This window comes from Chaetodon auriga, chromosome 14 (genome assembly GCF_051107435.1).
Source record: "Chaetodon auriga isolate fChaAug3 chromosome 14, fChaAug3.hap1, whole genome shotgun sequence".
Classification (NCBI taxonomy): Eukaryota; Metazoa; Chordata; class Actinopteri; order Chaetodontiformes; family Chaetodontidae; genus Chaetodon; species Chaetodon auriga.
In genome coordinates this window covers 4,045,679-4,068,535 of record NC_135087.1, presented here as the reverse complement: position 1 = coordinate 4,068,535, position 22,857 = coordinate 4,045,679, and the positions used below count along the sequence as shown (strand labels likewise).

The 22,857-nt window shown below is 42.9% G+C and overlaps 3 protein-coding genes across 5 annotated transcripts; all 3 read left to right on the top strand.

The window, feature by feature from the left end:
* Nucleotides 1–498: 498 nt before the first annotated feature.
* On the top strand, nucleotides 499–9,008 carry manba (mannosidase, beta A, lysosomal). 2 transcript variants are annotated; one of them, XM_076749051.1, is made up of 17 exons: nucleotides 499–809; nucleotides 1,446–1,540; nucleotides 1,623–1,728; nucleotides 1,818–1,991; nucleotides 2,173–2,296; nucleotides 2,512–2,681; nucleotides 2,923–3,033; nucleotides 3,513–3,664; nucleotides 3,873–3,990; nucleotides 4,619–4,705; nucleotides 4,943–5,110; nucleotides 5,206–5,424; nucleotides 5,760–5,924; nucleotides 6,389–6,533; nucleotides 6,641–6,783; nucleotides 7,480–7,737; nucleotides 7,972–9,008. In XM_076749051.1, exons 1-17 carry the CDS (start codon nucleotides 597–599, stop codon nucleotides 8,194–8,196), a joined length of 2,673 nt encoding a protein of 890 aa, XP_076605166.1. In that variant the 5' UTR covers nucleotides 499–596; the 3' UTR covers nucleotides 8,197–9,008. The 2 variants fall into 2 exon arrangements, with proteins under 2 accessions (XP_076605166.1, XP_076605167.1); XM_076749052.1 differs by lacking the exon at nucleotides 7,972–9,008 and having other exon boundaries at nucleotides 501–809; nucleotides 6,641–6,797; nucleotides 7,480–7,551.
* Nucleotides 9,009–9,738: 730 nt separating this feature from the next.
* slc39a8 (solute carrier family 39 member 8) lies at nucleotides 9,739–19,561 on the top strand. Its single transcript, XM_076749053.1, has 8 exons — nucleotides 9,739–10,274; nucleotides 10,910–11,072; nucleotides 14,105–14,274; nucleotides 14,370–14,492; nucleotides 15,146–15,313; nucleotides 17,302–17,509; nucleotides 17,784–17,968; nucleotides 18,597–19,561. Exons 1-8 carry the CDS (start codon nucleotides 10,050–10,052, stop codon nucleotides 18,741–18,743), a joined length of 1,389 nt encoding a protein of 462 aa, XP_076605168.1. The 5' UTR covers nucleotides 9,739–10,049; the 3' UTR covers nucleotides 18,744–19,561.
* Nucleotides 19,562–19,923: 362 nt separating this feature from the next.
* Nucleotides 19,924–22,449, top strand: LOC143331731 (putative N-acetyltransferase camello). Of its 2 annotated transcripts, none has more exons than XM_076748863.1 (2): nucleotides 19,924–20,047; nucleotides 21,432–22,449. In XM_076748863.1, exon 2 carries the CDS (start codon nucleotides 21,441–21,443, stop codon nucleotides 22,113–22,115), a length of 675 nt encoding a protein of 224 aa, XP_076604978.1. In that variant the 5' UTR covers nucleotides 19,924–20,047; nucleotides 21,432–21,440; the 3' UTR covers nucleotides 22,116–22,449. The 2 variants fall into 2 exon arrangements, with proteins under 2 accessions (XP_076604978.1, XP_076604979.1); XM_076748864.1 differs by having other exon boundaries at nucleotides 19,951–20,047; nucleotides 21,429–22,449.
* The last annotated feature ends 408 nt before the right edge of the window (nucleotides 22,450–22,857 follow it).

The window sequence follows — 22,857 nt, the reverse complement described above, 5'->3', positions numbered from 1 at the left end:
ATTATTTTCCACTTTCACTGTTGATTTCTTTGAAGAGAAAAAGTCCTGATTATCACTACCAATCATTCATTAATTTATTTTCAGAATTTTAACCCTTTAAATGCCAGTTTTTGGATAATGCCAGATTTTTTTTCTGTGAAAGAAAAGCTTAAAAAATAAAAATTATCGATGCTAATGCTAAAGGATGCTAAAGGAAAGTTGAAAGTTGTTTATTATCAGTCTGGAACATGTCAAAAATCTCACCTGTTATAGTCCATGAAAAATGCTGATTATTTTTTTTATGATTACTCCTTTGACCCTTAAACGATTTTACCTTCTAATAATCCATTATCTTTATTTTGCTCTATAAATAAAATAATAAAGCGAAAATACAAGATGACTTGGAACTGTACAGTTCAGATTCATTTTAACAAATCAATTTCGAGCCTTTTCGCGCCTAGACCCGTCCCTCGTGAAACAATTGTGATCAGCTGACCGCCACGCGGGGGTCACATGACAAACACGGAAGAGCCCGTTTAGAAAACACAACAAACCCAGAAAGTACGCTTTTGAAGAGTATTCCCGCCGCTTACCATGGCTATAACAAACCAGAAACGATGGCTCTGAGTGGAGACATTTGCGTTTGTGTTTCTGGTGTTTTGTTGTGTTTGTTTTCCGGAGTTTTATCCGGATTTTCTTCATTCGCTGAGCAACAAACTGTGAGTCTGGAGGGAAAATGGAGTCTGTCAAACTCCAACGGTTCTCTGTCGCTGCCTGCGGAGGTTCCTGGATGTGTTCATTCAGCTCTGCAGCAGCAGGGATACATCCAGGTAGGCAGATTAATCCGTTTATACCAGGATACAACTACACCTTAATGGTTTCTATTCCCTTTAGTACAGTGGTCATGTCTTTATGCAGTAAGTACTCTCAGTCAATGCAGTAAATATTAACCTACAATATAATAATCTTACATAGGCTGTGTAGTGAGTTGCTTTTGATACTTCGAGTGCTTTTTGCCCTTAATACTTCTGCACTTGTACTTCAATTGAAGGTAAAGGTGCAGTTAAGGCAGTACTGAAATCTTAAGTAACATGTCAATATTGCGTGCACCACTTTTATTAACGTTAAATATTGACTACATGGTAGCTGTACTCTGAATAGTTTTGTGCCATTACAGGTGTTTTTGGCACCTATTGATTGTCTTCTTGCCTGTGAAATAAAAAAGTTTTGATATGTGAAACTCATACAGGTAGAGAGAAAAGACTACAGACTACAAATAACAACTAACAACAACATTTGCTGGGTGATCCCAACGTGTTTTAGACTGTATATTTAAATGGGATTACTTTTAAGCCCCCTCCCAAAAAATCGAAATGTGTATTTCCAGAATGTTATTCCTGTCAACCATAAACTAAGATAGGAGCTAAATAAATTAATAAATAAATCCTCTTTTCTTTTTCTCTTAGGACCCGTACTTCAGGTTCAACGATGCGTCTTATCGGTGGATTGCCTTTGACAACTGGACATACTCGACCACCTTTCCTGGGTCTGCCCACCTGAGGTCAGCGCCATGAATTCTCTTATTTTTAAAGCATTTTCTGTGTCTTGTTCCTGACTCAGCTGTGTGTTTTCCGCATCAACAGGGCCAAACAGAAGGTTGTTCTTGTCTTTGACGGTGTTGACACCGTAGCATCGATTTGGCTCAACGGAATCACTGTCGGGAAGACGGACAACATGTTTCGTAAATACGTACGTTCACAGGAAAGTAAGCAATTCACGATGCAGCGTTCGCGTTTTCTTCACCTCATTTGGTTGCTTTCTTTGTTTTTGGTGTGAAGGACTTCCCAGTGAGAGATGTGCTGAAGGACGGTGATAATGTGCTGAAAGTTAGCTTGTTGTCTCCAGTTCTTTATGCGTCTGAGCGGAGGACAGCTCACTCTGCCTACAGAGTTCCTCCTGAATGTCCTCCAGATGTCCAGAAGGGGGAGTGTCATGTCAATTTCATCAGAAAAGTAAGCGTGTCGGAGTCATCGGATAAGAAGTTTGTCCAACCACTTTATGTCTGTGCTGGACTCTTCCTCATTTTCTGATGTCTACGTTGTGATAAATGACCTGAATATGCAGAACAAAGCTGACGTATGAGCAGAATTCATATCACTGCCGCTCACACTCAGCCTCTCTGTGTTGGTGAAGGAGCAGAGCTCTTTCAGTTGGGACTGGGGGCCTTCTTTCCCCACGATGGGACTGTGGAAGGGAGTTCGGCTGGAGGCGTTCGACGTCCTGCAGCTCATCCAGGTGTCCTCTGTTCCTTTATTCGGTATGCTGCAGCTCATCTTCATCACCGAGCTCTTCCTGGTTAGAACTACTAAAAACAAGGAGCTCTGTTCAGCATAGACAGGGACGATCTGCAGATTCAATTATTTATCTGGAGTGGACAAAATGATAGAAACACCTGTCAGTACAATGCAGAATGAATACATGTGTTTTCCTCTCTTTTTATTTCCGGTCTGTCTAATCCGCGGTCCTGTCCAGACTCCAGTGTCTCTCAGTGGAGGGTCCAGGTTGAGCTGCTTGTCGATGTGGTCCAGACAACAAATGGCCAGATCACGCTCTCCATCCCTGAGCTGGACTCAGAGCAGACCTTCCAGACACAGTTTCTTCCGGGAAAAACCAAGACCAGCTTCACCTTACACATCAACACGGTACTGGATACGGTCCGGACAGGAAGAGGAGCTGCCACAGACGTAGTGTTGAGTTAACGTTTTGAAAAGGCTGCGCTGTCAAAGTGTTGGTTTCAGAAATGTGTGTCGTTGCAGCTTTGTGAGTCTTACTAAACAGTGTTAAAACACAACACCCTCAGCAACGACTCTCCTTAATATCGCTGAAAAATCAGTTCCAGCCACTGGTGGAGGAGTTTTGAGACATATTTCCTTCTTCTTCCAGAGTACTCAGGTGAAGCTGTGGTGGCCTAACGGACACGGTGAGCAGCCCTTTTACCAACTCACGATCAGAGGATTTCAGGATGGGTTTTTAGTCCTGAATACAGAAGCTAAGGTGAGAGTTCACTGCCTGCTAACACTTAACGTTCTCCTCATGTTTTATTTAGGCATTGAACTGATGTGCAACGTTAGGATCGGCATCAAAATCCCAACATATCTCCACCTCTTAACTCTGAATCATGACAGATTAGATGAGATTATACTCATAAAGCTTAGAAAGTAATGACTAATTCGTGATTATACGGCACAAACTGCACAGGAAAACAGCAGTGGTGAAGGTTTTTGATGTAAAAACTCATTTGTAGCAGTTTTACAAATGAAAATCACAAAGTGGAGCTGGAACAGTGAAATACTGGTGTTGTTTTGTACACTCCTCCACCAGCAGCGTTTATTTGTTTGGTAAATGTCAAGGTTGCACGTGCCAAGAAACACGAAAGGTTAAAAATCATTTGTCTTCGTTGAGGGTGGTCACATGCGCCGCACACATGAAACTGATTCAAAGTTTTAGTGCTGGATGAAAAATGTCTCCTGCAGGTGTATTTCCGCACAGTAGAACTTGTCCAGGAGCCAGTTGTCGGGTCTCCAGGCTTGAGCTTTTATTTCCGCATCAATGGGAAACCAATTTTCCTCAAAGGCTCCAACTGGATCCCAGCTCACTCCTTCCAGGACCAAGTCACCCCTGCTGTGTGAGTCCGCTTTGAAAAGCTGCTTTTTCAGATCGGTGCTGCCTGTTGGAGGAATACTGATCACTGATACTCTGAGAGAATCTGTTTCTCCTCTTTTTCACTGTGAATCACAGAGCAGGCAGCACGCAGAGCTCTGACCTTGTTTTAACTGCTGAGTTTGTTTCAGTTATGACTCCATTAATGCTGCAGCTCCCTGCTCGTCCTGCAGCTTAAGGAACTTGTTGCAGTCGGCCGTGGATGCTAACATGAACGCTGTCAGGGTCTGGGGAGGAGGAGTGTATGAGCAGGATCTTTTCTACAGCATCTGTGATGAGATGGGAATCATGGTAAGTCCTGTCATCCTCCAGAGATGTCAGTGTTAATACTGACAGAAATCTGAAGCCATAATGGAGCCAAATGTCTCTACAACACAGAACACCTGGTTTAATCTTTGCGCTGATAGTTACAGGAGCTGTCAGCCATATTTGATCAAAATAAACCCTGAAATCAAAGAGCATCATCAGCATAAAAACAAATCGAAAACTAAAAAATGCAGAATGTTGCAGAAGTTTTCAAATATGTGGATGCAGTTTATAAAAATCAGGGTTTTCCCAGCTGTTATCAGCATCTTTTCACAGCATCTGATTATTCTAATGACAGATAACACAACAACACAACATGACGCCGGACATCTGAAACAAAATGTTAAGTTGCCGCTGCTCGTGGAGAAGCCTGTCGGCACTCAGTGTACGAAGCAATGTAACGAAATGTAGCATCTGTGTTTAGTCTTCTGTGTCGCTGTACAGAACATGACAGATAAAAACATCAAGAACTTTACTGTTTTGATTGGTGACAGATCACCGTTACTGAAGAAACTGTGCGACCACTTAAGGAACGATGCCTGTAGTCCTGTATGATCGTGACTCGTGAACATACTGCAGAACAGGTGGACGCTCAGAGGTTTTTTGTCTTTAGGTCTGGCAGGACTTCATGTTTGCCTGCGCTCTGTATCCCACTGAGGACGACTTCGTCCAGACAGTAAGAGAAGAGGTCATCCAGCAGGTGAGCCGTGTGTTTATTTGACTTTATTCTGTTATAAAAAGAAGAAAAGCAGCATTCACTATGGTCAATCAAAACACAATTTTAGACGGGAAATTGCTTTAAATGTGGCGTCAGCTGTGACTCGTCTGAGCTCTGACTGAGTAGTTTAGAAATAAGATGATGTAGCTTTCCTTACAGCTGCCGTTGGACCCTGTGCTGACGGTAAACGCGCTCAGTTCTGTCTCGTTTGCTCACCAGGTTCAGCGCCTCAAGTCTCATCCTTCCATAATCATTTGGAGCGGGAACAATGAAAACGAAGCAGCTCTGGCGACGGACTGGTTCGACATCCCAGCGTCCCAGAGGCCCGTGTACCTGAAAGACTACGTGACGCTGTATGTGAGCAACATCAGGGTGATAGTTCAGCAGGTGAGGGTGTGTTTAAGATTTGATTATTCTGCAGTATTCTGGTTTATTGCTGGCCTGTAGAAACAGAAGGCGACTGTCTCACACACCTCCTTCAGGAGGACCAGAGTCGTCCGTTCCTCGTCTCCAGTCCGACAAACGGGGCCGAGTCGGAGCAGGAGGGATGGGTGGCAGCGAACCCCTACGACCCTCTTTACGGGGACACGCACTTCTACAGCTACACCCTGGACTGCTGGGATTGGAGGACTTTTCCTCGAACGCGCTTCGCCTCTGAATACGGCTTCCAGTCGTGGCCGTCCTTCTCCACTCTGCAGCCGGTGACTGAATAAACCGTCCAGCTGTGATCTGCATCCAGAATCTGAGATATCCTCTTAAATACTCACCAGATTAATAATTAAGGAGCAAGGATACATTTTGATGACTACAAGCACTACTGCTACTAATATTTCTATTAATGAGAGTGTATTGCTGATAGCTGAGTTAAATAAAAAGAGAAATATCAAAACAGGAAGAGATCAAATAAAATAAAACCAGTTTAGATGAAGCAGTGAAGGTAAAAGACTTTAACAACTTTAGTTAAGAGGGAGATCACACCTCCAGAAATGTTTGTTATCTTCAGTGGATTAAAGCTTCTGTCTGTGTGACGTTTCAGGTTTCCGTGAAAGAAGACTGGAGCTACGACAGCGATTTCACTTCCCATCGTCAGCACCATGAGGACGGGAACCAGCAGATGTTACAGCAGGCTGCTTTACATTTCAACCTGCCAAACTCCACAGATCCCACGAAGAGATTCAGGGATACTCTCTACATCACTCAGGTGGATCACACAGACCTTCACCTCATGTCTCAGTCTTTTAAAGCTGCTGAAGTTTGTGCAGGAGTACAGTGTGTAGATTGTTTACTGATATTGGAAATATTTAGATATTTTCCACCAGAAATGGAGGATTCAGAGGAGGGTTGAATCGAGGGTGACTGGACTCGGAGCTTCTAAGTGGCTGGTGGGGACTCCCGGGTGTTTAAGCTCTGTGGGGTCGTTGAAGCTGACAGTCGTAAAGGTTGTCACATGAGGCTAACTGTGAAAGTCTTTAATTCTGCTGGGGAGGGATGAAAGGACGGCGCTGTCGGTGGGGGATGAGTGACGACCTCCTCCTCTGTTGAGGAGCAGTCTCTCCATTCTTACGTAAACGGCCTCCTTTGTTCGTCCCTCATCTTTCAGGTGGAGGTAAACCGCCGAGTCTTGAAGGCACTTTATGCAGTTAATGTCGAATTGTTCACGTCCAGGTCATGCAGGCTCAGTGTGTGAAGGCTCAGACTGAGTTCTACCGGCGGAGTCAGACTGAGATCATTGAGGGCAAAGGTCACACTATGGGGGCTCTCTACTGGCAGCTCAATGATATTTGGCAGGCGCCATCCTGGTCCTCGATCGGTGAGTGGAGTGAGAGTGAGACGCCTTGTTCATCATTTCTTTGTTGACATTAGTGGTCACTGTTGCTAAATACTCAGATATCATTTCCTTTTGTGTCTGTGGTGCAGAGTTTGGTGGGAAGTGGAAAATGCTGCATTATTTTGCACAGAACTTCTTCGCCGCCGTCCTTCCTGTCGGCTTTGAGGACGACGACACGCTGTTGATCTACGCCGTCTCTGACCTGAGTCACGACCTGACGCTCAAGGCTGTGGTATGTTTTCAACAGTGAGCTCTTTCTTTACGTTGCATTCGTTTTACAGACGCTTTTGTCCAAACGGTTCACAATAAGTGCATCCAGACTACAAAGGAACAAAAGCTGAACTGAAAGTGTCTTCAGTGTGCTGTGCAGACAGTCAAAGCAGAATAAAAGATAACAAAATACGGGGTTACAAAGCTGCCATTTCATTGTAATTCTTGCCTTTATTGTGAAAAACTCTGTACCAGCTTCTGTTTTTTACCGTTTCACACATTACTTTTGTTCTCATTTCCACCCTTTGTACTTCCTGTTCACCTTTTCAGGTTCTCAGTGCAGAAATTCATTGAAATAAAACAATAATAATAATAAGCTCTATTTGTGTAGCCTTTCATGCAGGAAATGCAGCTCAAAATGCTTCACAGTGTAAAAATCACAGGCACTAAGTGAACGTAGAAAAGACAGAATGGACATAAAAACAGATAAGAATTGAATGTAAAATAAGAGTATGAGTTTTTGAAGACCAGCACTGTGTATTTTTGGATTTAACCTGCTAATGTGTGATAGTTTGCTTGAAGTTTAAATGACTGATTACAAGTTGACACACTTCAGAATAAATCCAAGCCAGTTCTTCTTCATGTTCATATCTCACTTTATTCACGGAGGGAAAACGATGGTCACAGATTCAGTTTGAACTGTTCTCTCGCCCGTCAGGTGACCGTGTACTCCTGGACTGACCTGGACCCGGTGTGCACGCTGAAGTCGGACCCGCTCCTGGTCCCCGGAGGCAGCGCCGCTGTCATTTATAACCAGTCGGTCGCCGCCCTGCTGGCAGGGTGCGGGCGTTGCACCCGCCTCACCTGCCTGTTCACCTTTCACCTGGAGGACAGCGGCGGCCAGCGGGGTCCCACCAACTACCACTTCCTGTGCTCACCCAAAGACGCTGAGGGGCTGCAGAGACCCAACATCACGGTAAGACCCCCTGAAACCAGGACCAGGATGGAACAGTCCATTAACCTGTATACATACACAGTCTACATATAACATTTACTGATTCATATTGTTATTTATGGTTGATTTATACATCACATATACATACAGTATACACACTGTTGGTTAGACTCTGGCTCTTTAAACTGTCGTTGACTTGCTGCTGTTTGTGTCACGCTCGCTCGTCATAAACGCCGTGTGTGTGTTTCCCTGCAGGCCAAGGTGCAGGAGGATGAGGCCGGATACTCCGTCACCCTCCACTCTGCCTCCGTGGCTCCTTTCGTCTGGCTGGACGTGGGAAACGTCCCCGGGCGCTTCAGCTCCAACGGCTTCCTGATGGTTTCCACAAACAGGACGGTCAGTTTTACCGCGTGGCGTCCCACCAGCGTGGCCGAACTCTCCAGATCCCTCACCATCACATCTTTAAGGGACGTATACTGACCAGAGAGCAGCCGGGCGACATGATGAGGCGTACAGAGGGGACAGGCAGGCAGAGCCTGAACCTGTTTTGTCGTCGACCGCTAAACGTCCTTCTAAAGTGTCTTTTAAAGACTCGCTCTGGCTGAGGTTTGTCCCGCAGTGTCAGAAACACGTTTTTTCACTGATACTTTTTGCCAGTTTTCTAAACGCTTGAACTTGTTTTCTTGCCAAACAATCAGAGCAGAAAAGCCCCAGAAAACAGCATTCAGACCAAAATGATTTGAGGTGGTTTAGCAGCTCTTGACAAAGGGCTGAGGCGCTGTACTCAGCCACAGACTGTGGGACACAATGGGCCTTTAAACGAAGCATTCATTTACACAAAAGCCATCAAAGGAACCAGACGATCAATAGAGCTTTGATGAAGGTGAACGAGATGAGCTGGCCTCTGTCAGCCCGGTTAAACACCTCTACATCTCCCTCATGTTGAGCTCTTTAAATCAGTGGATAATTAATTAATGAAGTGAAACTAAACGACAGCATTGTCTCATCTGACAGTGACGTTGATTAAAAGCTTAAGATCCCTGCGTGCACTCATCAGTAGTTTTCTGTCGTTAAGAGACGACGTGATCTGAAAACTGAAAGCTGGTTTCCTTTTGTGTGGGTTTTTTGCTTTTTTTTTTACACATTTCTGAGATAATGAACAGCACAAAGACTAAAACTTGACATCATGGATGTGTTTTATTACGTATTTTACTGTCCAAAATGTGTTTTTACTTAATTTAGATACATTTGTGGAACATTAAAGTGTTTTATTCCATGTTGATTCAATGTTTAAAAAATAAGCATGAAAAAAAAAAATCCTATTTTTATAAAGATAAGACACTGACAAGAAATTATATGTTCCAGCTGCACAAGAGACAGACCTGATGAAGAAAAGGGATAAAAACAGTGCAAAGGAAATGAAAGTCTAATTAAACTAAAGACATATAAATGTACAGAAAAATATGAGGGAGTGTACCATAAGTACACAAAACTATACAGTAAACCATAATTATATAACCTATTTGAATCATTTCATCTGTGCTCTATAAACTGTTGGGCAGTTTCAGTTAATGAAGAAACATCATATTTTATAAGCTCCTCATGTGTTTGCTTGTAAAAATCTGTAAAGTATCCTGTAACTAAAGCTGCCAAATCATGAAGAAAAAGAAGAGCATTCAATCTGAGATCTGCTGGAGTACAACAACACATCCTCTGCTGTCTTTGCCCTGCGGTGACCACCTGCGGCCACCAGGCGGCGACAGAAACACTGAAACGACCTCACATGGACTCATGTTTATGATTGTTTTTTTTTTGTTTTTTTTAAACCTCCAGCTGTTTCATGATTGAACTGACGGAGCCGCAGCTGTAAACGGACTCACTCTGCGTTACACATCCGGAGTGTTTTTATCACTTAACTCTGATCCCCTCCGCACACACACACACGAGGAGGAGTGTGTGTTTGTGTGTGTGTGTGAGCATGTTGCATACCAAGTGAGAAAGTCCGCCACAAAAGAAAGCATTGAAACGTTGCGCGCACGCGGTCGATCACCTCCATTTTTTCCCCTTCATGCCTCTTCCGACTGATCTTTGAACCTGGTCCACCTTATATTCCCGGCACATCACTCAGACCACATCAGAGGACTCTGCTGCTCCCGGACTGACTTCATCAGGCTGCGCGACTCCAAAAGGACAAACCCGCTTTCTGCTCGGACCTTGCCACGGATCTGATCCCGGACTGCGTGCAGACCCCTCGGACATCATGACTCCTGAGTGCTGATCGAAACGTTTCCAGCAGATTGATTCACTGAAGGGAAGAACTTTTAAAATCAAACATGCTCAACTTTGGCGGTTTCCTCGCGTGCGTTTTGCTGCTTATTTCCAAGTGTCAGAGTTTACGCGTGATTGGCGCAGCGGGACAAGCGTCCCTGGACAATATTCTGCGCTATTACGGCGAAAACAGCTCAATCTCAACGGAGGATCTGGATAACTTGCTGCTGTTGATCTCAGACAGAAGACCCGCGTCAATAACTGAAGACAATCCGCTGGTTAACCAAGAGGTTTGTTTTTGTTTTTACGCTCATTAATGATCATTGACAGACCGGACCGACACGCAATGGGCTTATAATTGATTTATTATAGTGTGTAATATGTAGTCATACCCAGTTTATTGAGGCTTATTTATTAAAACACATTTTAAAAAAAGTTTAAAAAATTGTAATGCACTTTATTGACACTGTCTAGTAATGAATGTTAAAATAAAATCATTCTGTTTAATATTATTTCTCACTGACTTGATCTCTGCAGGCATTTGCAGTGAAATAATTGGTCTTATTTTTGACCAAATATGTGCTTTAATGCATATTATCTTGTATTTTTCTCCCATTTTGTCTTTGTCTTCCACCACTTTTTTTTTTTTTTTTTTTTTTTACCTTTGCTGTACTTTTTTCTACTTCACAGTATAATTAGGCTTTTTTCATAATAAATCTCATTAATGGCTCCAGTTTTATCCACTGCCAATAATAACAATAATAAAACTTAACAGCACATTTCACAGAAAAAGACAAAAAATGCACATAAGAGAAGGCCGACTCAAGAAATAGGACCATCAAGAACGTGGAGGGAAGGATGTTAGAGACAAATAGAGATTTAAAAGCATTAAAAAGATGTCTGATCGTGTCTTTCTGCCCCTCAGTGTCCCTCCGGAGACCAGATTTTGTCCCAGTTTGGGCTCAGTAATGTCACCCAGCTGACTGTGGAACATCTGGAGAAGATCTGCCCCGCTGTGTTGACCCAGGTGCTGCTGCCCTCCTGCCCCTACGCCGAATCCACGCCTCTGCCCCCTCTCGACTACACTGGTGAGTTGCTTCATCCTAACGTTGGTTTATTTGTTGAGACCCCCGCAAGTCAAATAATTCACAGTTCATGGCTGTTTGTTGCCTTGAATCAGGTCCGGCGGTGCTTTTATTATTACACAGCGACTGTAGATGGAGGACGGTCCTTGAAGACAGTTTTTGCTTGTAAACTCTAAAAACCAGAGGATGCATGTTGGCTGAAGTTTAATTTGACTCAGCCATGAAGTCGAGGCTTTGAATCCGGCCTCAGAGGTCATCGCCTCTCTGTCTCTGACGTCTCTTTTCATTGTCAGCTGTCTGCAGCAGCAGCAGCCTTTTCTTTCTAGACTCATTTAAATGGTCAATCACTGCAAGAGGCAAATGCCAGAAAACATGTTTTTAGATTATTGTGTTTTATTAATCTGTTATTGCAAAGGTGACTGCATGAAGTAAATGAGAGATTTTATCCCACATGTCCTGATTCTTCTTGCTAGTAATAATAATAATAACTTTCACCCACAGACAAGGTGGCTCAGACAATAAAATCAGGAAATTAGACTATGGAAAAAGAAGAACTGAATCCTGCTTTAGTTGGCAAAATAATCTCATTTTGTAGTTGCACTGGAGCTTTTACACAATCTGCTCTGTTGCCCACTTGTACGGGACTTTACTTCAGTGTTTTTGTGCATTTCAAGGACAAAATTTAAAATCATTTTGTCAACTGCTGAACTTTCAAGCCCCCCCTTTAAGCCAAGATGAACTAAAAGTCGTCAAAATGCTCAGAAAAATGGAAATTTGATTATTCGAAATTCCATTTGAAACAACTCCATGTGCTGGAGACGATCATGTGATGTGAAAAGAGCTGCGGAGCTTCTGTTAGAGGGAGCTCGTGGTGAGGCTGTTTGACTGTTTCCGGGCACGAGAATGAACTGCGAGTCTACTTCAGTCTCTGTTTTCACCAACAGAAAGCAAAACTCAAAGCACTTAGAGTGCCTGGTCAGACATCGGTCTTGTGTAGATATGGTTTAAAGCTCGCCGTCCCCTTCCGTCCGTGCACAAGTTGCCAAAACGTGAATTGATAAAATTTATATTTCTACAACAGGATGTACTGTGTCAGCAGATTTCTAACTTCCTGCTAATCTGCCTGGACAGATTAGCAGCTGTCACTCCAGCTCTGATTGATGGGCTAAATAAAAATACCATGATGTAAAAGTGTCCCGGTCACGCTCCCATGCTTGAATCTGGACTTTTGTCTCAAGTTGTCACCCTCTACCTCCCGCTCTCACTTATCTTCTTCCACTCATGACCATCATATAAATTCATCTCCTGTGGAGGGACCATGACTTTCCACAACATCCTGTGTGAGTCACGGCGCCGCTGACCTCCCAGACTCACCGTCACACACTCGTCCTCGCTGCTGTTGACAGAGTTACAACCAACTGTGACTGTTGTTCAGCCAGTCCATGATGCACGCTGTTCCTTCTCCGGCCTCGTGAACAGAATTTCTCCTCTGCAAATAAATAGCGTCGTGTTTTTTGTTGAGTTAAACGTCTGTTTGGGAACTCTGTCACAGCCCCGAATCCAAATAAGTTTGGACGTTGTGTAAAGCAAATAAAACAGAGTGTGATCATTTGTTAATCCTTTTTCACATAAACTCAACTTAAAACAGTCCGAACTCAATATATTTAATGTTTTCCTCATCAGCTTCATTGATTTTTGTAAATATCTGCTTATTCTGAATCTGATGCAGCAACACGTTTCACGTTTTGATTGGTAACAGGTGATAGTATCATGATTGGGTATGAAAGGGACATCCTGGAAAGGCTCAGTCGTTCAGGAGCGAGGATGGAGCGAGGTTCACCACTTTGTGAACACATGATTGGATAAAGGAGATGAACACATGGACTCAGGAACACTTTGCATTCTGCTTTTATTTACACAGTGTCCCAACTTATTTGGAATGTGTAAATTAGAAATCCTCCAGCAGAAACATCTGGTACCATGATGGAGGCGCTTTCTTCCCAAACAAGGCCATCTACATAACAAAAATACAACAAAACCAAACCTTATCATTGCGATAGGTGGCTATAGGTATGTTTTGTGATTAAGGAGAAACATCAGCTCCCAAAGGACACCATCTAATCGGCGGCTCCAAAACATTGAATTGTGTTTGCTAACTCACTAGCTAGGAGGCTAATTCAACACTCCATGCATCGTTCACACATAAACACGCTAGCTCCAATGCTAACAAAGCTAACTCAAATACCTTTATTGAATCAGCAGTAATTTTGCTTATATACAGTCTAATTTTAATTAGCTTAAAAACAATTCCCCGTAGCTGAGAGCTAAGTGTTCAACAGCTAAGACGTTTGTGGGTTGCTGACGATGCCGACGAGCGAGCAGCGAGAATGAATCAATGAATTTTTACTGTAAACATCCAAACAATGAAATGAAGCACGTCTTTTGTTCGCCATGATCAGGCCGTTCTCTACATTCACAAACACAGTCTTCTGCTCTCACTCATGGTTGTCTAAGAGCTGGATTAAAGGGGCTTTGTGGCCCTGAGTAATGCCTTACAGGCAGCAGTTACTCTTGCACCTCGCCTGTCCAGCTCCTCTTTGTTCAAGTTTGGGTTGAGTCCATGGTTCAGTTTAGTTCTGCTAAAATTGGCAAAGTAGGTTGGATTGTAACCGTAGCTTAAGAGGAGGTCCTGCCTCATAGACTCAAATCAGGGTGAAAAAACTAGAAGTGGACTCAAACATGGCTGCCGATAGATGTCCTGAATGAGCTGAAACCTTATCCAGTAATTCTTTTTTTTTTTTTACCCATTTCATTTTTCAAAGTTCAGCAGCGAGTTTGTTCCTAATGAACAGAAGAATTGGCAGAAAGGATGAGCCGTGATTGGTTTGTAGTTAGATGATGTCACTTCCCATAAAGGATGCAGACGCACTGCAGGCAGCAACAAGCCTAAAGCATGAAAGATGTCCACAAAACAGACTAAAGCATCATAGCGTTCACTGTATGTAAGTGTTTGCTCCTCGTTTCTGCCCTGACAGTGTGGGGTTATGGATTTCTGGCAGTCACTGTCATCAACTTGGCGTCTCTCCTCGGTCTCCTGCTGATTCCCTTCACCAAGAAGTCTTATTTCCCCAAAGTGCTGACCTACTTCATCGGCCTGGCCATCGGGACACTCTTCTCCAACGCTGTCCTGCAGCTCATACCAGAGGTTTGTTGGAGCTGGACTGGGTCAAGAAATTCTTTTTAAGACGTTTTAGTGCATCGTATGCTAACGTGCCTCCAATATTCTCCTGTTAATCACAGGCGCTGGGTTTTGATCCCAAATCGGATAACTACGTGGAGCAGGCAGTGGGAATATTTGGAGGGTTCTACCTCCTGTTCTTCATGGAGAAGATCCTGAAAATGGCTCTCAGAGTCGATCATGAGGTGAGATAACACTGCTGTCAGTGAGTTTATTAGGTGCAAAGCACTTTCCTTTTACTGCAGAGCTATAATAAGCAATGATAATATATTCCAGTCGTATAACTGCCGGTAAATACCCTGATTTATTGTCTTACTCCAATTATTAATTAGTTACTACCCTGGGGACATCCACATTAAGGAAGTCACGTACATTATCGCTATTTTAATCATTTTACACAAGGGTCAGAGTAACAGAGGTCACAGATTATGACCTTCAGTGAATTTACACTTTATACACTATGACGGCACTAATGTTATTAACTAACAGAGAGGTTTTAAAATCAGCACAGAAAACTGAATTTTGAAGGCAGTAAAGCTGAAAAAGTCAACGCTGCTGCACAGTAACACCAGTTTATACTGGTTAGGAGTCATTCACTCACTCTGCAGGTTGGGAATGATGATGCTGAAAAAATAAATGGCACAATTTGAAAACTTGAGCTCTGAAATCTTGAAACTTTGCCGTTAACATCTGCAGTCTGCCAGCGTTTGACACTTTTGTGCTCATAAAGTATTGCAAACTTAAATTTTTGTGGATTATACCAATCCATCACACGTCATGTTCGTCTTGGACGTCGACTCTCCTCCTCGTCTGACTCCTGTTTCCCTCTTATCCTCAGCATGGCCACAGCCACTTCACTCCCGCAGAGCCTCAGGAAAACTCCCTTCACAATGGAGACATACCTGACAAAAAGGACTCCATCGTTTTGACCAACATCAACACCATCGCCACAGACAAGAGCAGCCTGAACCTAGAGCTTTCACATGGAAGAGCGTCACCTACTCAGGTACCGGCGCCCGGCCACGCCATCGTTAACAGCAGTAACTCTTTGGACCGATCAGCTCCCTGAAGGCACACGTCATATTAACACACACAGCAATCAGCACTGTGTCCAGTCATCTCTTATCTAATGAGTAGCTGAGTCTGAAGCTTGTAAAAAAACAGGGAGTCTACCCTAAAATCTTATCTTCTCTGTCCCCCACTGTCCATTATCACAAACACACCTGACCGGGATTCCTCATGGATGATAAGTGAATGATTGTATTTTAAACATCAGTCGTAGGGTTACAGTGTGTGTCGTGCAAAGAGCGAAACTGTGCAAGCCTAAACAGTTTTCCGAAATATGCCCAAAGAGGATGACATGATCAGAAAGTTGCTGTATTTCATGTGTAGTCGTTTATTGAGCTGTTATGAGTGACAGTGCATTTAGAGCTGCTGTTAATATTTAACAGGGAAACCCCTTGTGTCCTATGGAGTAGTGTGGCCGTGACAGGATCAAAAATACTAAACAAACAGACATGCCACAGAGGGATCGAGCGGTGAAGCCAAGCTGAAGGCCTCAGATCCTTTCCCTCCTGTTCGGCTAAATGCTGGAATTGTCTTTCGTGAGCACAAAGACTCCTTGTTCGGCCGTGGCTAATAAAAGGGACGTTTTGTCACTGCAGAGTATCTTCAACCAAGGCCCAAATGCTGTTTCTGCCTGCCTGCTCTCAGGTTTCCCATTAAAAAAACACTTGTGCCATTATATTTGTAATTGAAGAGTTCCATTGCAAATGCTGCACGTTAATATCTGGAGAAAATTTCCTGTAGATGAATGTACATCGTGTGGATCCCAGCAGGGCACACTTTGTTGATAAAAGCCTGAAGTCTTTATTTTAGCCATGATCAATCCTTTAGCAGACGTCTAGTGAAATGTCTCAAAAACTGTTGATGGATTGCCACAAAATTTAGCATTCATGTCCCCCTCAGGATGAGGTGTAATACTTTAGGTGATTCACCAAATGCAGCAGCATCATCAGGTCAAAGTTTCAGTTTGTCCAATTATTACTAAATACCTGCAAAGCTTATGACATTCCCATCATGCTCAGCAGAGTTAGACCAATAAATCAGCAATTACACAAACAAGCTTACATATAATTGACAAACAGCATCATAATTCGATGGTTTCTCCGCCAGAGATCACCGACAAGTTGATTTTTCAACTGTAAAATGGCTAAGTATTTCAGTCATAATTCTTAAACAGCAAAACAAAACAAAAATCCAGTGGATTCACACACGATTGTTTGTTTTCTTTCAGCTGATATCAGGTTGTTTTTTTTTTTTTTTTAACTTTATCGGCCTCAAGAATCATAATGTGATGATCCTCAGCCTCACTTTGTTTTCAGTGATGACTGTCCAATGCTAGCATGCTAACATGCTAACATAAAATGGTGACAGTTGTTAACATTAAACCTGCCGAACATCAGTATTTGATCCACTTCAACTTAATTTATTTAACGCCAAATCACACCAGGAGTGGTCTCAGGACTCTTTCCATACAGACTTCACGACCAACAGGAGCTAGCATTTGGTGACGTGTGTTAGCATTGTCACTGTAAGCATGTTAGCATGCTGATGTTAGCATTTAACTCAAAGCACTGATTTGCCTCAGATCAGCCTCAGGGCTCCAAGCATCGCTTCATTTAAGACTGAAAGCGTTTACAGCTGCAGTGATGTGCAGTGACATGAGGAAAACATTTTGGTATTTAAGCAATCAGATCCAGTCTTAATTTAAAACCTGAACATCTCCAGGTTGTTTTGCCAAAAGCAAAATGTTCAACTTTGTCCTTCATTTTCTGGATGATCTGAACTTTGGTTTTTAAACATAGAGGTTTCATTGTGCGTTATCTCCCGTGGTTAAATCCACATATGTCTTTGTTTACATATGGCTCCTCTTTGCTGTAATCAAACAGCAGCATCAGTCGTGTGCCTTTAACCTGTCCTGTCACTCTTCAGGAAGTGCAGGTTTCTGATGTCATGTGCCACTGGCTGCGTGGGCGACGCATCTCCAGCATCAAGACGGTGGCGTGGATGATCACTCTGAGCGACGCACTGCACAACTTCATCGACGGCCTAGCCATCGGCGCCTCGTTCACCGTATCGATACTGACGGGGTTCAGCACGTCCACCGCCATTATATGTGAGGAGTTTCCTCATGAGCTGGGTGAGTGGCTCTTTAATCCTCTTTAACTGGACTTTACAGGGTTAAAAGCAGGTTTTCACTCAAACTGAAAGCGCCCTCTGGAATCTGTGATCTTTATCGACCTCTGCTGACAGACTGCAGAACTGCACCAAAACGTAAAAGTCCGCCGTCAGTGAAAAACTGCTCCCTGTCAGTGTTTTGCTCTTATACCTGATGTTTTTGGATTAATATTACTTTTATAATAACATTCAAACTGCATGTTTAAGTTCAAGCCTGTTTTTCGTTCTCTCTGCAGGGGACTTTGTTATCCTGCTCAGTGCTGGAATGAGCATCCCTCAAGCCATTTTCTTCAACCTGCTGTCCGCAGTGTCGTGTTACTTTGGACTTGTGTTTGGCATCCTGCTCGGGAGCAACTTTGCCCCCAATGCAATCTTTGCCATCGCGGGAGGAATGTTCCTGTACATCGCACTGGCTGACATGGTGAGTTAGATTACACGAGCTGAGGATATTCCATTTTTTGCATTTTTACTTTGACAAATCTGCTTTTAGAGTTATCTGATGATCAGATCCTTTGATCAACTGATCCCTCTTAAGACTTTCTGACTGCCTGCTCTGATAAACTCAGTGTGTTCTACCTGCCGAGCACTAAACAGTAGAAATTTTACCAGAAAACTTGTAGTCAACTTTAATCTGGTGGCCAGGAACACTTGAAATGAGTGCTAGAGTTACTCTGTGCCGTTAGTTGTATAAACAGGCAGCTGTTGGCTGCCATGTTTGCCATGTCAACCTTCCAGAGCGCCAGCATGTCCCTGTTGTGTTTACAGCTTGTTGTGCTGACCCCAAGTGGACGGAAAAATTAATAAACGTTAAAATTCACCATCTTTCTGTTACTAAAGAAGGCTCAGAAATGAAATGTGAGATATGCAGGACGCCACATTGAATTTTTTATAAACTGTGAGCACTTCCAGCAAGCAGAGAGGGTTTTTTTTTCCACACTTCTTGTTTGTTTGCTATTTGTTCCCATTATGTGGACTGTTGAACAGTAAGGCCAGTGTGTGTTAAAGGATTGTGCACAAGACACATATCTGATTGTCATTCTTTGTCTCAGTTTCCAGAGATGGACAGCATAGCACGGGAACAGACACGGACCTGCGACAAGATCGTCTTCTTCCTGATCCAGAACGCGGGGCTGCTGACCGGGTTCACCATCATCCTGCTGATCACCTTGTTTGCCGGGCAGATCAACCTGGGCTAGACAGGAGCACAGCCCGGCAAGAAAAATGAATCAGCTGCTTCCATTTCTGCTCACAGGTCACTCTGCTGGGTGGGAAAGTGAATGTAAAGTGAATGTTTTGTACAAACAAAACCAAACGTTTAAAGGCAAATAATGCTTTTATAGACTGTTTTGACGATCAAGTTAGTGAAACATTTACTCCATATAAAAAGGGAAAATCTTTGCAATCATTTGATGTATGAACTGTAGTCAAATTTGTTTTACGGAGACAATAAATTATTTTTTCAGTCTTCGTATATTCTGAAATATCTTCCATTTATTGCATCTCACTGATGCTGTAGTGTAATCTAACATAATCTGTGTTTTGGTTTTGCCTTTCATGGCAGCAGTGTTTGACCTCAGAGTTTTGTGACCTCTTTGACCTTCGCTGCTTCTTCTGTGAGTTTTTTCTTTTTGAATTTTTTTTTTTTGTCTTGTTGAACATAGTTTGTATTTTGATTTTTGGACAGTTAAGATGTTAATGAATTTTCTAAATGGCATGGACTTTGATGAGCTTTGTCACCAGGTTCAAACTACATGAGCCTGGTAGTATTTGCTCTAACGTCAGAGGTTGCCAACATCAATTATATTATTCATTGTTGAGTTTTTCCCCTCAGGGTTTTTTTCAGCGTTGAAAGCTTTTGTCAGTGGCTGTATGATTAGTGCAATACAAACATGAGATGACACAAATACCACTACAAATTAAACTTTTCCACAATGCAAATGAACCAGTTATGTAAAATATGACTGAAAAATAAATCTTTTTCAGGAATGTACTTGAACTTTTGTGTTCCTCAACTTAAATCTATGTATCCTGTTCAATTCTCTTCCCTTCATAAGGCAAATTATTTTTTTAAAAAAAAACTTCACTCTGTAAAACGGATGACCGTTCCTCACTAAACAGGAAGTTGCGCGAGCTGCGTTCAGGCACACCGTGCATGTCGTAAATACCTTAAACCATGTTAACATTATGAGCAGCCCAGGGGGAAAAAAAAACAAAAACATTTCACATCAGCTGTCATTCAGCTTCGAGTATATTGGGAATGTTTGAACGTGATAGTTAAAAGAGTGTCAACAATTCTGGGGCAAAATCGACGGAGTTCAATCAAACAGATATCTCGCACTGCAATGACCGGAAATTAATTTTCCCATCCTGCCGATATACGGTGAATGCAGCGTGCGTGGGTAGGGGGAAGTGTACACAGATCAATGACAGGATTTTGACTTGTGCAACTTTTCTGCGCTCAGCACAGTCACCCCCTCTGCTAAGCATCAGAATAAAACACGTAAGTGATATTTATCTAACGCGTTTATTCCTCCAGAGAAGGATCAAATCAAATTAAAGCGAACAAATCCTCGGCAGCTTTGCGAGGCTAGCACAGATGCTAGCTGCTGTTAGCTAATCAGTGGTCTTGTCTTTGAACATATTCTTGAAAATACATTTGTTGTTTATTCTCCCAGTATCCATTTTGGTTAATGTGGAATGATTATGGGCTCAAGTTTGAATACTTTTACTAACGTTAACAAAATCTGGTCTTTGTTTAGAGCCCTTATAACTGACCGTCAAGAGGCGTTTGAGGGTCATTGTTCATTTATTTATTACTGTCAAACTTAAACCTGCAGTGGTTAATGTTCGTGGTGTGTTACCGTCAGTTTGTTTCCACCTCGACTTTTCCAGAATGTCTGTTTTTCTGCTGCACGATGCAGGGCTCATTTATATTTACTGTTGAGATTAGAAAATATGGACAAAAGACATGACATGAATGGAAAAGGTTCCAGTGAGTAAAAATACTCAATCCCAGAATACTCCATTAAGAGTAAAACACCTACATTCATAAAGTATTCTTCCAATTGTCAAAGAGAGTAAGTATTAAGTTAATAAACTTTTACAGTGAAATAATGTCGTATTCTGAAAACAGGGCAGTTTCACACCCTTTGAATATTGATATATTACAGTTTAAGCGCTATATTGTATATTTGTGGTCTACTTATTCCACTTATTATGGGATACTGTAAAGTATAACAATAAGAACAGAGGTGCAATGATTAACGGATCATCTGCCAGCTATTAAACTGATAATTGATCCATTAGTTTGAGTCCACCTTCTTAAATGTGAATATTTTCTGGTGTCTTTATTCCTCTGTGACAGTTAACTGAATATCTTTGGGTTGTGAACAAAACAAGCATTGTTATGTTGCTGGTACCTTTAGAATGAGCTCTTTATATCTACGGAGGGAGTTCACCATGTAGCGCCGCCATGTTTCTACAGTAGCCCTGAATGGACAAACCAAACACTGGTTCTGGATATGGCCTTTGTGTTCTTCTTCATGGCCACTGTAGGTTCTCCTACACGCTTGAAAAGAGAGGGGTATGCAGCTAGTTGCAGTCAACACTAGATGCCACTAATCCTGCACAGTGGGCCTTGATGTACACACTCATATGCAGATTAAGACTGGAATTGCTAATCAAAATGTATCAACAACAAGTATACAATATGTACTACAGTTCAGAGGTACTGTACAGGGCCAGGCTTCAGCACACTGTGATGCAAAGAAGACACAAGACAAAAGGACAAAATAATGAGGATACGAATGCAAACTGATTTATTTAGTTGTTTGCAGTATTTTGTCACCTCTCACATTTTGACCCCCTGTCATTTCAAAAAGCAGGGCTGAGCCATGGCCAGCATTCAGATCCGGAAGTATCGGGACGAGGACGCCGAGACAGTGAGGGAGATCTTCACTGATGGGATGAGTGAGCACGTGCCTTCGTCCTTCATGCACGTCCTGAAACAGCCGCTGACCCAAATGGTGCTCATGTGCCTGTTCTGCGCTCTCATGGCCAGCTCCAAGTCCTTCCTGCTGCCCATCCTGGCCGCCACCCTCTTCCTGGCCGGGACCCGGCAGTTTGTCGTCTACATGTTCAACAGATATATCGACACCTCCCTCAGGAGTGACCTCAACAAAATCAGTGAGGTCTACATGCAGCAGAAGGACTCGTGCTTCTGGGTGGCTGAGATCGACGGCCGGGTGGTCGGCTGTGTGGCTTGCCTCCCTGCTGTGAGTACGCCTGGCTGCTTGGAGTTGAAACGCATGTCTGTGCGCCGCAGTCACCGCGGGATGGGCATCGCCAAGGCTTTGTGCAAGACAGTAACTGATTTCACTCGAGACAGAGGTTTTCCAGCAGTTATCTTGTACACCTCTATGGTGCAGACAGACGCTCAGAAGCTGTATGAGCACATGGGTTACACCAAGATCAGAGAGTTTGTCATTCCTGAGCTGACTGCCAAAATCCTGAACTTTACTCTGCTGGAGTACAGGCTGGATTTACAGGGAGACGGGAAGAAGGACTGAGTGGTCCTGAACTGACGCACACAAAGGCAGCGTAATATTTCAGGGCAACAGTGCCGTCCACCCAGTTTCTGTACTCATGTCTACCCAGCATGCATTGCAGCTAAGGCAACCGAATGCTCAGGTAACAGTATCCACATGAGGAACAGTTAATTCAACACTTTGGCAGTAAAAGGTTGGGCATGTTTTCTCTTTTTCTTAACACAAACCTGTTTTTAATGTCTGCAGTCATTGTGTTAAAATGTTTGTGTTGACTCTGCTTCTTGAAAGTCATTTGATTATTTAATTTTGTAATCGATTTCACGACATTGAGAATAAACTAAACACACTCCGATAATTTTCTGGCAGTTTTTTTTTTGTACCATTAAGGATTCACTGATCAGATACACCGGATTAGTGTCGACCCTGAGACTGATCTCAGTAAGTGGATCAGGTATCGGCCATGACGTGAATAAATGAGGAGGGTTTTTTGTCTGTTTCATTGTAAAATTCAGTGTTTCTGTTATCAGTCTTAAGTCACGACAGCCTGCCAATTCAGTTTTGTAGTGCCGCATTAATCCCTCATGGCCTCATGAATTTCGGGAAAAAGAGAGCAGTGGCTGTGAAGCTGCTTGATATAAATGGTATAACTAATCATATGAGAGCTCATTTAATAGCAAACTTGTTTTGCATTCTTTTCACATCGGCCAAAAACATGACTCGAGGGGTGCAAATCCTCTGCTGCTCTTAACTAGAGTGTTCAGTA

Excerpts from the sequence above, each read along its gene's own strand:
- manba (XM_076749051.1), top strand. The coding sequence starts at position 597 with ATGGCTCTGAGTGGAGACATTTGCGTTTGTGTTTCTGGTGTTTTGTTG. Across the intron at positions 3,665-3,872 it reads GACCAAGTCACCCCTGCTGT|CTTAAGGAACTTGTTGCAGT; the intron begins GTGAGTCCGCTT and ends CTCGTCCTGCAG. Across the intron at positions 4,706-4,942 it reads GAGAAGAGGTCATCCAGCAG|GTTCAGCGCCTCAAGTCTCA; the intron begins GTGAGCCGTGTG and ends TTTGCTCACCAG.
- slc39a8 (XM_076749053.1), top strand. The coding sequence starts at position 10,050 with ATGCTCAACTTTGGCGGTTTCCTCGCGTGCGTTTTGCTGCTTATTTCC. Across the intron at positions 14,493-15,145 it reads CTCTCAGAGTCGATCATGAG|CATGGCCACAGCCACTTCAC; the intron begins GTGAGATAACAC and ends TCTTATCCTCAG. Across the intron at positions 15,314-17,301 it reads GAAGAGCGTCACCTACTCAG|GAAGTGCAGGTTTCTGATGT; the intron begins GTACCGGCGCCC and ends GTCACTCTTCAG.
- LOC143331731 (XM_076748863.1), top strand. The coding sequence starts at position 21,441 with ATGGCCAGCATTCAGATCCGGAAGTATCGGGACGAGGACGCCGAGACA.